At 37.9% G+C, this 14,283-nt stretch overlaps 1 protein-coding gene across 1 annotated transcript in view; it reads left to right on the top strand.

Annotated features, from left to right (window-relative positions):
- PCCA (propionyl-CoA carboxylase subunit alpha) overlaps positions 1-14,283 on the top strand; it is a 287,256-nt gene that overhangs the window by 123,071 nt on the left and 149,902 nt on the right. The window contains exons 16-17 of the mRNA XM_082058341.1: positions 663-738; positions 12,499-12,609. Coding sequence (XP_081914467.1) covers positions 663-738; positions 12,499-12,609 — 187 coding nt within the window. The remainder of the gene's footprint in view (positions 1-662; positions 739-12,498; positions 12,610-14,283) is intronic.

Genomic DNA, 14,283 nt, shown 5'->3' with positions numbered 1-14,283 from the left:
TATTTTTCAATATTCTAAAGGTACGATACATTAATTTTACAGACAGATCTTTTAAAGGAGGGAGAGTATGTTGAAGGATTGGTAAATGGGCATTTGAAAGGTTCTAGGTGTAACATGGCTCAAGGGAATAGGGAAGAAGTGAAGTAAGGTGTGGACTAGAGGAAATTTAGTGTCACTTCTAAACAAATGGGTTTTTATCTTTGACACCATGATTATTTGTCTTGCAGTTTCTGATTATTAGGAGGATTATGACAGTAACATATTGGTAAAATGAAAATATGACATTATAGTTGGAGTTCAGCTATCAAAAAAATCATACATCTTAGAAGTCGGTTGAGCATTAGAAGGCAGAAGGGTCCACTAGATATTGAACCTCTTCTCTAATTTTCTGTGCATGTAAAGAAGAGGAGGGAGCTTATTTGGATGCTCTGAGTTTTATGAAGGAAAAGTGTCTGACCTTCTTTCATTGAATGGGTTAAGAGATCTTGGTTTTTCTCTTGATGTCTTAGAGACTCTCTGAAGCATAGATACAGTAATGTGCGAGAAATGTTTTTGTGGCTGCAGGAATTGTACAAACGATTTTCATTTTAAATGCTATTCAGAATCTAGAGACAAACTATCTCATTTCTAGGTAACTTAAATACATTTTTTTTTTCTTTTAGCTGATTACTTATGGCTCTAATAGAGCTGAAGCACTGAAAAGAATGGAAGAGGCTTTAGACAATTACGTAATTCGAGGTAACTACTGAAATTTGGGTTCCTAGTGTGATAGGCTGCCATCTATTTCAAGAAAACAGCTTGAAAATGTAGTAATTAGCAAATTGAGTAAACTTCCTGCTTCTTAAGTGCAAATTAAAACAGGAAAAGATTGTGTTAATTAAGCTGAGAAGATACATCAAATCTAAAGAGACTTCATTTTTTTCTCTTTCATTGTTTTTGCTTGAATATTATGAGATAAATATACAAATTGTTTCCTTAAACTCATAATAATTTTCACAAAATGGTAGCGTAATTTGTTATGTTATGGAGGGGGAAAAAAGGCTACTGCGCTGTAAGAAATTCAATGTAGTTGCTGTTTTAGAGCAGTTGAATACGTCGATTATGACCAAATAATATCACAATGCAGTATTTGGTTGTATATGTGTGTGTGTATATATATAAAAACTTACTTTGAAGGTAATTGTTTAAGTTTGGGCAAATACAGATGTAGGCTGATGATCAGAATGTGTTGCAGCTCTTGCTGCCTAGAAGTAGCTGTTCTGGCTTTTAAAGCAGCAGGGGTGAGTCAACCATGACCACTTTAACTCCTTTTGAGTTTTAGAGGGCAAAGTCATTGTTTGTGTAGGAGAAATCTTCAGATCTTCCTCTGTGTCTTGTGGAAAATAAAAAGGAAAACTCATAGGAGAGGGGAAAAAAATTGATTTTTTTTTTTTAATCCTTTATTTTCCTAGGGATGACTAGAGAAGAGAGCTGTAATGTGGCAAAAATCTGAGCGTTTGGGGAAGTTATTTTTTTCATTACTAGTCAGTATATTTGAAGAACGAGGGTAGATGGGAAGGAAACTGTTGGAATATTTGCTTCTGTTGTTCCTTGTTTTGGTTGCCGGGCAGGTTGTTCCATAGTTTGAGATGGGAGGAGGACTTGAAACGCTTATTTCATTCCTCCTCGAAATGGCTGGGAGGAGGAGCAGGAGAGACCTCGTATAGCAGACAATCATATGAGTGTTTCTATAAAACTTGGTTTGGCTTTAATGCTGTCTGCTGAGTAGTACAGATGCTGTGTCAGACTAGAAAGATATATCTGTCTAGGGGAAAATGACCATGCCTCTGCCACAGTGTAGCTAGATAGGTGGTAGGATTAGCCACTGTAAATGAGCTGCATAACTTTGAAGTGGATTTATAGTGGTGCAACTTGAGCTGTTAGACTATTGCAATGCAATGTGCTGATGTAAACCCATGCTGTATATCAGCTGAATAAATTTATTTGAGAGGGAAAATTATATCACTATAGCTAGACTGATGTGAGGTGGTGTGGGGTTTTTTGTTTTGTTTTTAATGGAGGCAGGCCCTGGATTCAAACTCAGTAGGAATTAATGGAAAATTATGGTAGAAGGATTATAGTTAATGAGAATATTGGAATTGTGTGTGGAGCATGGTATTTTATAGTGTGCTATAATATGGATGGAACTTGATTGTTTGTTCTTAGGTATTATACACAGATATATAGATACCTACAAAGGATATGACATCTTACTTATGAAAATTACTGATTTGTATTCTTTATTTTTTTACAGTCTTTTATTAATATGCATGTATGCATTTAAGTGTTTGTACCTGATACCTCTGTAGTATTTTACCTGTGAAAAAGCTATAATCTATTATAAACATTGAAAGAGGTAATAAATAAACTAGGGGGGGAATGCATTTTTTAAAAGTATTACAAAGGACAAATTTTACTTCAGCACAGATTTCAAAAATAGGTGAATTTCCAGAACACTCTTTTATTTGCCTAGTGTGAATGATACTTGATAGGGCAGTTTGTAGAAACAGTCCTATCTGTAATGTTCTGAACTGCATTGACATGTACAGAACTTCTCCTTGTTCAGAGGAGTTGTATTTAGTAAGCTCAAGTAAGCCTAACAGGTGATGCAGACGTAGTAAAATATTGGTATTTTAAATGGGCAAAAATAATTAAACATCAGAAAAGTTAAAGCAGTTTCATGCACTTTTTTTCTATAATGATCGTGTATATTTTTTGCTTGAAAATGTTAGGTGCCATGTAAACCCATATTAAACCACCGTGATCTTATGTGAAAGTGCATTATGTGAAGTCTTGTCCATGACTGAGTTGTTATAAGTGGTAAAAGATACGGAATAGTTATTTACCTAGCTTAGAAGTTACTAGGTTTTATATTTGAATAGTGAGCCTGTACATAACTATTTAGAGATCACCACAGCCTTCCTGAATAGTGCGTTCTGTATTCCTGTTTCCGAAACACCACACAGCCCCTCCCAATTGCCTTGGAAGCAGCTCTTAGGTTTGATTTTGTGTTTTAGAGACAGTGTGTTTTTCCCTGTAACTAACAAGTCTGAGCTACAAAGTATTTTAGCTGAGCATTACCAGCTGAAGTCTGTGTGAATTGTACTGATAATACACGCTGCGAGAATTTAGATTTTAAATTCCCGAGTATTGCAACATTTCTGTAAGCAAAAATGCTCGTTCACTCACATATGGTGGGAATGGGATGGGGTGACTCGGTAGCAGGTCAAGGACCATCTAATGGGTAGCTCAGGGACTGCTAATGGAAGATGGAGTCTTTCCCATCACTTCTGTGTCACCAGTTCAAAGCAGGCAAAAGTTGATAAGGACTTTCAGTCACTAATATTTTGATGGTTGCTTGCTGACCTGCGTGAAATCAGTGGTCTTTACCCAGTTCCTTGAAGACAAATGTCCTCCTGGAACAAATGCCACTGTATAATGTCATTCGTGGCGGTCCCAGCAGAGAATGCAGAGACTGAAGTGGCACAGAGACCCTCCAGGAGGTGACCCATCCAGGCTGGGCTGAGGCATGCTGACAGTGTGAAGTGCAAGGACCTTCTCTGCTGCTCCTTGTCTGCTGGCTGTATGAGCAGAAATATGGATGAGGACTAAGTATTACCTGGCCTTGAATCCGTGGTTCAGCTTTTCCTCCTGGTTAAATCTGCCTGGTGAAATCATGAATGAAATTAAATTAATTAAATTTTCAAACAATGTAATCTAATACCTGCAAAGAAAGCAGACATGAAAAATTTGAGTAAATAATATTTTAAGCAGCCAAGACTGCATCATATAGTGCCTGTAATAAAAGTATCTAGATTAAAAGTGCTGAATAAATCAAATAAATTACAATATTTGTGACAATCTTATGCTCTGAAAATGCCTATTGCCTAAACATTTTGTTACAGTTTGGGCTGGTGACAACTAAAATAAGAAATCATACAGCTGGTTTGTTGGTAGATGCTAACAATGTGACTAACTCAAGATAAATTCAGTGTGGTCATGGGAATGTAATCTGCATCTTATTTCCCATGTAGTATCTACAGTGTTATTAATAGGAGCAGGTAGAAGTCTAGGATAGCACTTCTTTGAGTGGTGGATTGGATTAAATGATCTCCTAAGGGCTTTTATAATATAAATTATTCTGATAGGAACCGACTCCTCTCTTGAGAACTGATCTGAACTGAAAATCTCAGTTAAGTCTTCTGAATGAGGAAGGATCTAATTAGGTAACATTTTAACCTGTGGATCTTCCAGTATAGTTCAGGTATGGTTAATGTTCAAGCTCTAACCCAGATCTGTCTCAAGCAGATACACTTTTCATTTTATCCAGTGATTACTGGAGAATTTGTGAATACCGGAGAGTTCAAGAGGTCAGTCAAGCGTAGAAACACTGGTTGTTGGGATGAGGCATGAGTTGTTTCTTGTGAGCTTGCGCTGCTGTTAGTTCTCTTATTTTATGCCACTTTTCTTCAGAAACTTAGGTTTTGTTTCTTCTTTTTTTAATCTGAATAACAGAAATTAGAGTATTGGAAGAGTGCCTTTCAGTGTGTCTAGTATTGTGTCAACATAGCTCGCGATTTCCCTCTTCTCAGTTTCTCTAAGAGTTTAGCTTGTGTTTGTCATCTAATTTATGATGCTGAATAATCTGTTCATTTAAAGGCGTATATAAAACCCAATATGAAATTCTGGAAAGTTTGTGCATGAAAATTGTCTTTATTTAAATAAAAGAAATGGGCATGTTTATGCAGCAAGTAGAACCGATTATCAGTTCACCAGAGGTCTGATTGGGCAGATAACTCATATCCTAGAGTGCAGAGATTCCTGTAATCTTTCCTTCAACCTCCGTTTGCCTTTTATCTTCCCTGCTGATTTGAATAGAAAGCAGTAACATGAAATTAACAGTCTTTGTGTAAAGGAAACTGTTACCTGTGGAGATATTGCTTGCTGTGGAGACAGAGGAATATAGTGGACCATTTGGGAGAAAGTGGAAAAAAGAGCATCTGAGGACACAGTAAGCAGCAGATAAATCAAGGAGGAGTGGAAATAAGGGTGGATTAAGGGAGTCACTAACCAGGAGGAGATCTTCCAGTATGGAGTAAAACAGTCATAGAAAAATTTGATTGGAAGAGACCCTCAAGATGATCGAGCCCAACCATTAGCGTAACACTGTCACTAAACCAGCCCCCTAAGAACCTCATCTATATGTCTTTTAAACACCTCCAGGGATGGTGACTCAACCGCTTCCCTGGGCAGCCTGTTCCAATGCCTGATAACCCTTTCTGTGAAGAATTGTTTCCTAATATCCAATCTGAATGTTCCCTGGCACAACTTGAGGCCATTTCCTCTTGTTCTGTCACTTGCTGCTTGGGAGAAGAGACCAACCCCCTCCATGCTACAACCTCCTTTCAGGTAGTTGTAGCTAGCGATGACGTCTCCCCTCAACCTTTTCTCCAGGCCAAACAGCCCCAGTTCCCTCAGCTGCTCCTCATCAGACTTGTGCTCCAGGCCCCTCACCAGCTTCATTGCCCTTCTCTGAACTCTCTTCAGCACCTCAGTATCCTTCGTGTAGTGAGGGGCAATCACAGAAAAGGAAACAGTCAAGTGGTAAATAAGTCTGGTGGATGTTTGAGGTGAACAGGGGTGTAGAAGTTAACTCTCTGTTATGAATGGAGACCTGCCAGAAAAGTGGCAGCAGAAGCTGTTGTCTTGAGTTTTTGCAGCTGTAAACACACTAATTGGGAGGAAAAAGAGTGATGTGCTTAGTATTGTGGAGAAGGCCTTGGCTATCCAAGAAAATGCATTCAACAAAACCCCTCCACTTTAGTTCTAATATTTTATAATATATTTCAAACAAATGAGTTGTCAGGTACAAGGGTTTTCACAATAAACTTTAATTAAATCCAAGCATCATCAATTACTGAATGGTTTTGTCTTTTATATTTTAACTTAAAAGACACTTCTCAATGGTAATGATACTTTTGTAAGTTTTATACTCTTCTATATTCTGATCCTGTGCAGGTACACAAATACGCTCACTGATACTGCAAACAAAATTATATTCGTATGTAAACCAGTTTTGCTGCAGAAAGCGCATAGTGGTCTGTTTTTTTAAACAGAATGAAACAGGCCTTGTTTTCCTGGTTGTCCTTTAAACATGTGCTGCGACATATTGTACAACCCAGCTGTGGATTCTCCCCTTTGCATAGCCGAGGGTTCAGGGGCTGGGAGTTCCGTAAGTCTTTGCATTCTCTCTGACCCTTTGCAACAGGGACCAGAGGGTTCCTGAGTCTGTCGGTTTGGAAGCAGAACCCGAAGAAGGGAAAGCAATGTACTCAATTCAAAACCACTGGAAGGGACTGTTGCGGGGTGCTCAGTAACATCAGCTCGGAGCACAGACACCAGCATGGTAGAAGATTCTCCTCCTGTTTCACCTCTTCTTTTTTTCTGAAGCCAGTTGCAGGGCTGGGGGGTTGGGGGGAGGGAAGTGTGAATGGCAGTTTGGCAGTGGAACGTCGTGGCCTGTAATTTAGGAAGGGTTATGGACCACTGCACTATGGAGGAGAAAGAGGGAAGGGCAATTAAAGCATAGGCTGGTCAGGTGAAAGAGGAAGGCAATGCTATTTTGGCAGGAGAAGAACTTTTTTGTTGTCAGAGATGTTTTTTTTTTTTTAATAATAAAAAAAAGAGTTGTGGCAGTGAAAAACTACAAGAAATGGAGTGTGACAGGCTGAGGAGGTGTGGAAAGACAAACGCTGTTATTTCTAGTTATGTCCCTTAGACTTAATGTTGTCTTGGTGTTCTATTCCCTTTTAGAGTAAAGGGGTGGCTGGCGAGAGGGTGATGGCAGGGTGGCCATCCATTTGCTTTCACTTGTTCGTGACAAAGCCTGCTTAACTTCTGCTTCCACTTATTCTACTGATTGAAACATTCATATGTGTTTGCTAACACCATAAATAATTGACTGTTTAATCTTATTAAGAAGTTTAGAAGTGCATGTAGTACAAAATCTAGTTTCATTTTGAACTAATGATTTTTACTGTAGGATATTACCATATATTATTTGCTTCCCCCCCTCTCTTCTTTTCCCCCCTTTATTCTGGTCTGTGTTCTGTGAGCTCCAGACTTTAATATCTAAAAGAATTAATTTTTAAATTGAAATATATGCTCATTTTTGATGGTTGGTGGTGTATTGATCCTATGTGAGAACTTTATATGGATGTTTGTGTAGTAAAATTACAAAGCTATAAAGGCCTTTCTTCTTGCTTTTGGGTTGGCACTTTGTATATAGATTGCCTACTCTGAAGTGAATTGAAGCAAAACACAGGCTTTGAAAGACAATTAAACAGTTGAATGCTGAGGATTTTAGGCAATATTATGGCAACTTTTGGAATTGGAAACATGGAGGCTAGCTGAGTAGTAATAATGGACTTTCATGTGTTGAAAATGGTGTTTTCATAGTCTGTGCAAATCAATGATAATATTCTAGTTTTGAATGGAGAGTGACATAATCAGTGTTTTATAATGCTCAGAGCAGAGCTGGTTTAATTTTTTTTTTTTTTTTTTTAATTTTTGGTTAAAGGCATCAACTGAGATGCCTCCTAAACTTCATACCATTTATTCTTATTCAGCATTTAAATTGGTGATAATTTAGCTTTGCTATTTTTGTTTAGAAAGAGAAACCTCTGGTACTATACTCTATATGTTGTTTTTGCCATCAGTGAGTATGCAGATAAAGTTCTTTCTGTTCCACTTAGCACAATCTGAAATTTTCAGCAAGTTAAGTATATTCAACTGCTTATCTACAGAGAGGCATGTAGGACTCCAATTAAGTTTACATGGATAAATGCAGATTTGTGTTTGCAGACGTCAAGATGACAGAAGCTTAATACTGTAAAAAGGCTAATCAACACTGAATATGTTTAGTGTCAGTAAATATTTATAGTGAAAACATCGCCTATGGTTTTGTGCCTTGGCATTCCAAGTTCTGATTTTTAGTGAGTAAAAATGTGGTGTGATATCCTGTTCATTAACCCGCTATAAATTTTTTGTTTTCTATAAATTAACTTTATTCTCTTTTTCTTCTTTGTGTTTTCGTGGGAAGACAGGAGTTAGGCTGCAGTTTGTAAGTTAATGAAAAATCTGGTATATTTAGGAGTGTTTTAAGGCAGATGTAATCCAGAGAATGAGGAAGAGAAGGAGGCGAGAAAAAGAGGCAGGCAGTATGGGGAGTAATTTCTTCTGATTTTAATTTTATTTTTCTTAATGAGGATTTCTTCAAATAGTGGTTTCTAATCAGCTCTGGGGAACAATGTGATGATTATTTAGTGTGCTGATGCATTTGTTAGGCAATAACTGCAATTTAACTGAAAAATTAATTGAACCTCAAGAATACGTGTTTGTTACATATAAAGCATACAAATGTATATTTTAAAAAATTCATTTTATCTCAAAGTTAAATGCTAGTCCACTCTCTTTTACAAATGTATTCTGGAAAATAGTGTGTCAAAATTGAAATCCAAGAAGTGCATCTTAAATTGAGCTTCTACTGCTGTAATATTGTACAAAGAATACAGCCAAGTGAAATGAAAAAATAGAGGTACAAGGAAAATTGATTAGTTTTTTATTATATTTTGACTTAGAGAAAATAAAAATATAACTGTAACTGCAGTTCTGCATCAGTCTTAACAGTGTAAAAAAATGATGCTGAAGTGAAATTTTGTTTTCTGGAGGGGAGATAAATTGATATAGTTTAGGATTTTGTTTGTTTGTTGGAAATGTCATGGCTTGTCAGGTTAACAAATGTGATTTTGTTCCTGGCAGACCTGGTCAAGAAAAAAGAAAAATTCCCTGAAAACCACTGCGACATAAATACAATATACTTCAGTTTAGCATCTAACTTTGCATGAAATAAGCACTGCCTGTTAGCCTCTGTTTGATCCTGGGAGAGTGCGGGGCTGATGTCTGGCCAGTGTTTTGGAAGCAGCAGGTAGCCAGGAGCAAGCTGCTCTAGGGGTCCATATTTCTGTAGCCTCGCAGTTACTCACACACAGATGGAGACCTTATGAACTTTGACAGAGGTCACGCTACATTGCAAATCTAAAACTTCTAGACTTCTGAAGGATTACACTGGTACTTTTTTTTTTTAAGCCATATGATTGGGAACATCACTAAAGGTATCAACTCAGTTTTGAGAAGTAGATGAACCGTGCGGCCATTGCTCACATAATGATCATGGGGGCTGATAAAGACAGCCTTTCACCATACTTTAAAAGGAAACAGTTGTGTATTAAATTTTAATTTGCATATGTATAATACATATATTATATTGCTTCTGAAACACCTAGGCTTCTCTGCTCTGTTGAACTTGTTAAAGGAATTTTGGAGTTTAAAACATTGCAGAAAACTGATTTTTCTGGTGCACAGGAGTTGGAAATAATTAAGATACTCACAGTATTTTTTTGATTTCAGGTCTTTTGGGGCAGTCAGTTGAGACACTAAGCTCTGTCATCTGTCATCAGCCGTCGTCTCACTAGGGATCTTATAGCAGTTTAGAAAGAAAAACATGAGATGATCTGGTTACACACTGTAGCGTGTTTAAGTCCTCGATTCAAAGTCGGGGGCATTGAAGAGCTCCTTTTTGTCTTCTAATTGTAGTCCTGAAGCAGTATTTAATAGATGAAAAATCTCTGTGATATTTCAACTTACTATTCTAATGGGAAATTTTGGGCGAAATTTGTATCAGCCAAGGAAAGACTTTGCTTCAAAGTTGCAGTCATTTAGCATAATAATTTCTTACTTTTTTTTTTGTTTAGTGGAGATGCAATGTGAGTTTTATTCAGTATTTATGAGATCAGGGTCCATGAATGACTATCTAGGTCACAGGCAGCAAGGAGGCTGGTGCTCTGTTAATCAAATGGTCAATTTTTTATCTTGTCATCATTGAACTGGTTGTGTAATGTGCTTCTTAATGGCTCATGAACTAGTCTTTAAAGCTATGACTTCATGATTCAGTGAGGCTGAGTATGACTCCATGTGTTGAAAGTGGTTTCAGTGACGGCCACACAGAGAGCCTGAAAATTCACACCAGCAGCGGACTGGAGGGGGAAAAAGCTTTGAAACCGTTTGAACTGGTCTGCATATAAGATAACAAGAATGTTATTCAAGCTTCTAAACTGGAAAAACACAAAGGGAAAAGAAGTAGGAGTGCAAAAGAATCTCCTTATGTAGCTACAGCAATTTGCAGTTGCTGTACTGCTGGTGTTTTTGCTTTGGCGAGATCTCAATAGGGGAAAAAAATCCAGATAGCTTAATTTACAGTTGAGAGACCTGAGTTTACGGTGAATCTGATTCATGTTATTTTAAACTAGAGCTGTTAGAAAAAAAATGTGCAAATAACTTTCAGAGTTATGTCATCACTGTATTAATCACAATAGCTTGTAAGTAAACATATCTAAAATTGAAGTTCAGAACCTTGTGCTTTAGAAGAGAGGTGGATGCACAGACAAATTTTTACAAGATGAACTGGCTTGTGATGTGCTCTGCATTTTATACTACGTGATGTGCACCTAACACCTGGAAAATCCTTCTGACACTGAGAGGAAAGAATTTGAATTACTTTGTATTTCCTGAAGGCTGAGGCTGGATAACCGCTTCCCTATAGCAGCTTCCTTATTTATCCACACCTGGAATGGATGCCACAGCTGCAGCCAGCGCTGACAGTTTCTGCTCCTGAATTGCACACCTACTTCAGTGTCTCTTAAGAAATATTGATGTTTATGAGGTAGTGTTATTCTGGTTTAGTCATGTTGGGATTGAACTGTAGTGGCTCTTCAAATTTCCTTCTACAATCTCTTTCCAAAACTGAGAAGACAATTGAGATGAAGATGGTGTTTTTCTCTCACCTGCATAATCTTAAACTTTTGTTTCCAGACATGACCTGTGTGCTACTCTCAAAAGAGGGAGTATCTTCTCTTTGAAAGTTGTTTGGAGTGCAGTAAGCAGAAGATAAGTTAAATTATCTGGGGATTTTTTTCTCAGATTTTTTTGCACCTGCTTTCCTCCCCCGGTTCCTATAAAAACTTATCTGGATTTAATATTTCTGTGAAAATACTTTTTAGTGACCACAATATTCATTGCTAGATTGCAAGTACTTCTGGCAAAGTGCAGTTTAGCATTGCTACTTATTTACACAGCCCTGTTAGATTCAAAGAAAAACAAAGCTTGAAGGATCGCAGAGAGTCATCTAGTCCCCCTACTTGAGCTAAGGTATACCAACTATATCTGCATCTTGACAGGTGCTTCTTTAATATGTTTTTAAACGTTTTCACTGACTCGAGAATCTTTCTCTAGGCAATCTTTTCCCAGTGTTAACTATGCTGAGTACATATTTTGTGCTGACATCTACTACTGATTACATTTTTTCCAGCCTATACTGGAAATAGGATATGGTTTATTCCTTTCCTCTTTGAGAAAACAAATTATTCTTTTACTCATCTGTGAGGAAGGGGCGGAGGACGTGCAAATACTGGGCTAAGACTGGCAGCATCCTTTGATCTGTGTAGCTTTAGGTTGCATTTGTTAGAAGTTGTGTGTCTTTGTTGGCACATAAAGCAGGGGAAAAGAAGGGAATGAAAAATATGAAAAAAAGAAAGATGAGATAGGCTGAGAAGTGGAATGAAAGGAGATGAAGAAATTCAGAAAAAAATCAGGTGGCTATAAGGGCTCTGTGATAAGTAATCTTCTAGTTGAAGAATTTTTTTGGAGGAGGAGTGGACTATATGCCAAGCAGGGTCATGGAATGGTGTTAAAGGGGGAACAGGGCATTCAATGAAAGAATTGGCCAGACAAGATTGGATAAAGGTATATATGGAGCAAGCAATGGATTTTCTTGTTTTGTAAGTTCCACAGGAGTCTCTTATGACTTAAAAATGACAAAAACGTTATAATTTTATATGAGAGAATTTTTTGTGCTGTCTTTCATAGCTATGATTGGAGTGTAATGCAGTGGATTTCTTCCTCAGAGGAGCGTGTATATAAAGGTGGCCGGATGACAAGGTGGGCCCCAGGGTTCACTGGAACTGAGCTGGTACTTATGCTCATGACTCATCTGTCATTGCAAGGAGGTGGCTCTGGTCTTGCCTCCATCTGCTAGGATTGAAGCAAAAGTCTCTTGGTTGTGCTTGCTGTCATAGACTTAAGTAGGTGATTGAATTGGGCTTGGTGAAGTGAAAATTTGGAAGGTTTACTTCTTAACTGAACTGACTGTTTAAGGAGGATATAGTGAGGCAGGAGTGGTACAAAACTGGTGAATCCGTATTGATTACATCAGTACTATGGTCTCTGAGTTGTGGACAAATATTTATTCTACAAAGATAAGAGCTCATATTTTTACAAGTTGTTTCCTACTGTAATTTGTGATAAATATGTTTACCTGATTTTGTATTGATGTTTTGTTTTCAGGTGTGGCTCACAATATTTCTTTACTGCGAGAAGTGATCATCCATCCACGCTTTGTTCAGGGAGACATCAGCACTAAATTCCTTCCTGAAGTCTATCCTGATGGTTTTAAAGGTTTGTTCTGTTTGAGGATGTTTCTCTTTTTATTTTTCTTGAGTGGCGTTGTTTCTGATTATTATTCCTTTATATTTATAGACTGACATGTTCCCCAATCAGTCTTTACTTTTTTTTTCCTCAAATGTATCTGTGGATACCTCCAATTAAAGTTTTTAAATAAGGCACGGTATAATTGAAACAGGTACTTTCTTTACTTTCAAGAGGCAAAAGACTTTCTTCTAGTGACAAAATAGTAAATGAAGTACATCCAAAGTCAAGAAAGACAATTTGTAGGTGATATGAAATATGTAAAATAAACATCAGTTCAACTGTAGCATGCTGTTGTGCTTCGTTACAGACAGTGCTCCTGTTGTTAACTGAAGATTTCTCTTCACTCAACACTATTGCTTTTCCAGGACTTTGTGTAGCATCTTTAGAATCGCCTTTTCACACCCGTTATATTCAATGTATTCTTGTCTGGAGGATCTGGCATTTATCAGAGTATTTCAGGAACGCGGTCTCAATACTCATTATACACAGTAATGGGCATCACCTTGAAATTATTAACTCATACACTAGTTTAACATAAACACAAAGGCAAATGTTTCTTTACAACATCCCAAATAACTCGGTTTCAAAAATACATGACAATAGTTGGTAGAGAAATATAACTAAACAAATAGACTGGTTTCCTTTCACAAGGATCAAATTCTAAAAGGTTGTATTTTTTCTCAGCCAATCTGCTGTAGAAGCTTTCTTGACCTGTGTGGTCAGAGGCTCACACCTCAGCTGGCATTCATCAGGAAAAACCTCTTCCTTATTTAAAAAAAGAAAGATATTGTTTATAGCTCATCATTCATGGGTCCTTTATGAGTCCCATGGAGATTCTTTTCTCCCCCATTAATCATTAATCCAATGTGGCAGAATCCTGATCTCCCTTTGGAGATAACACTGCCAGATTGGCAGTCACTGGACATGACTGGCACCTTGCCAAATTCTAGTCTCATTAAGGAGCAGAGCAGATTTTTCTTACCTCAGGACTCAGTGCGTGAGTTTGGTGCAAAGAATATTTGTCCACAGAACTACTTTATATCATGATGTAATTGGCAACCCAGTGGGATACAGATGTACATGTGGGATTAATGCATCCAGGTTTTTGTTGGCTCCTGGCTGCAGCCAAAACAATGGGAGTTAGTTATGTTGGGTGGCAGTAAGCTTGTGAAGGTTGAAGGTCAAATGTTCCTTTATCCTCTTTGCTAAGGTGTAGTGAACAAATCTACAGGTAACTCACCTGGCTTTCATCCAGCAGACACTTGAGGGTACTTTGATCTGCTCTGAAGGCTCAGTGCTGCTGGTTAGCTGCTCTGTCTCCCTTCCCGACACTTTCACATGAAATCCCATGTCCTGTCTCTTTGATGGTTTTGGGACTTCTCAGTCTTCTTCCTGAGTGGATTCAGTTCCCTTAAACCACCAGAAAACTGCATTTTTAAATTGCAGCTGCTTTTGTTCGGGTAGTTTTTTCAGAGTTCTTGGGTTGTAGCAGCTCATGAAGGAATCTGGTGAACTTCAGCAGACGTGCAAAGTGAGTGGCGGGCTAGGAATGGGGAGAAGGGAATGGAGCAGGAAGGCAAAGATGCAAGATGTTAGGTTTATACCATGTTGTGAAAAGGCAGCCTCACCTGCCACACAACT

This window comes from Streptopelia decaocto, assembly GCF_964273445.1.
Source record: "Streptopelia decaocto genome assembly, chromosome: 1".
NCBI lineage: Eukaryota > Metazoa > Chordata > Aves > Columbiformes > Columbidae > Streptopelia > Streptopelia decaocto.
This window is presented reverse-complemented; position numbering and strand designations above follow the sequence as displayed.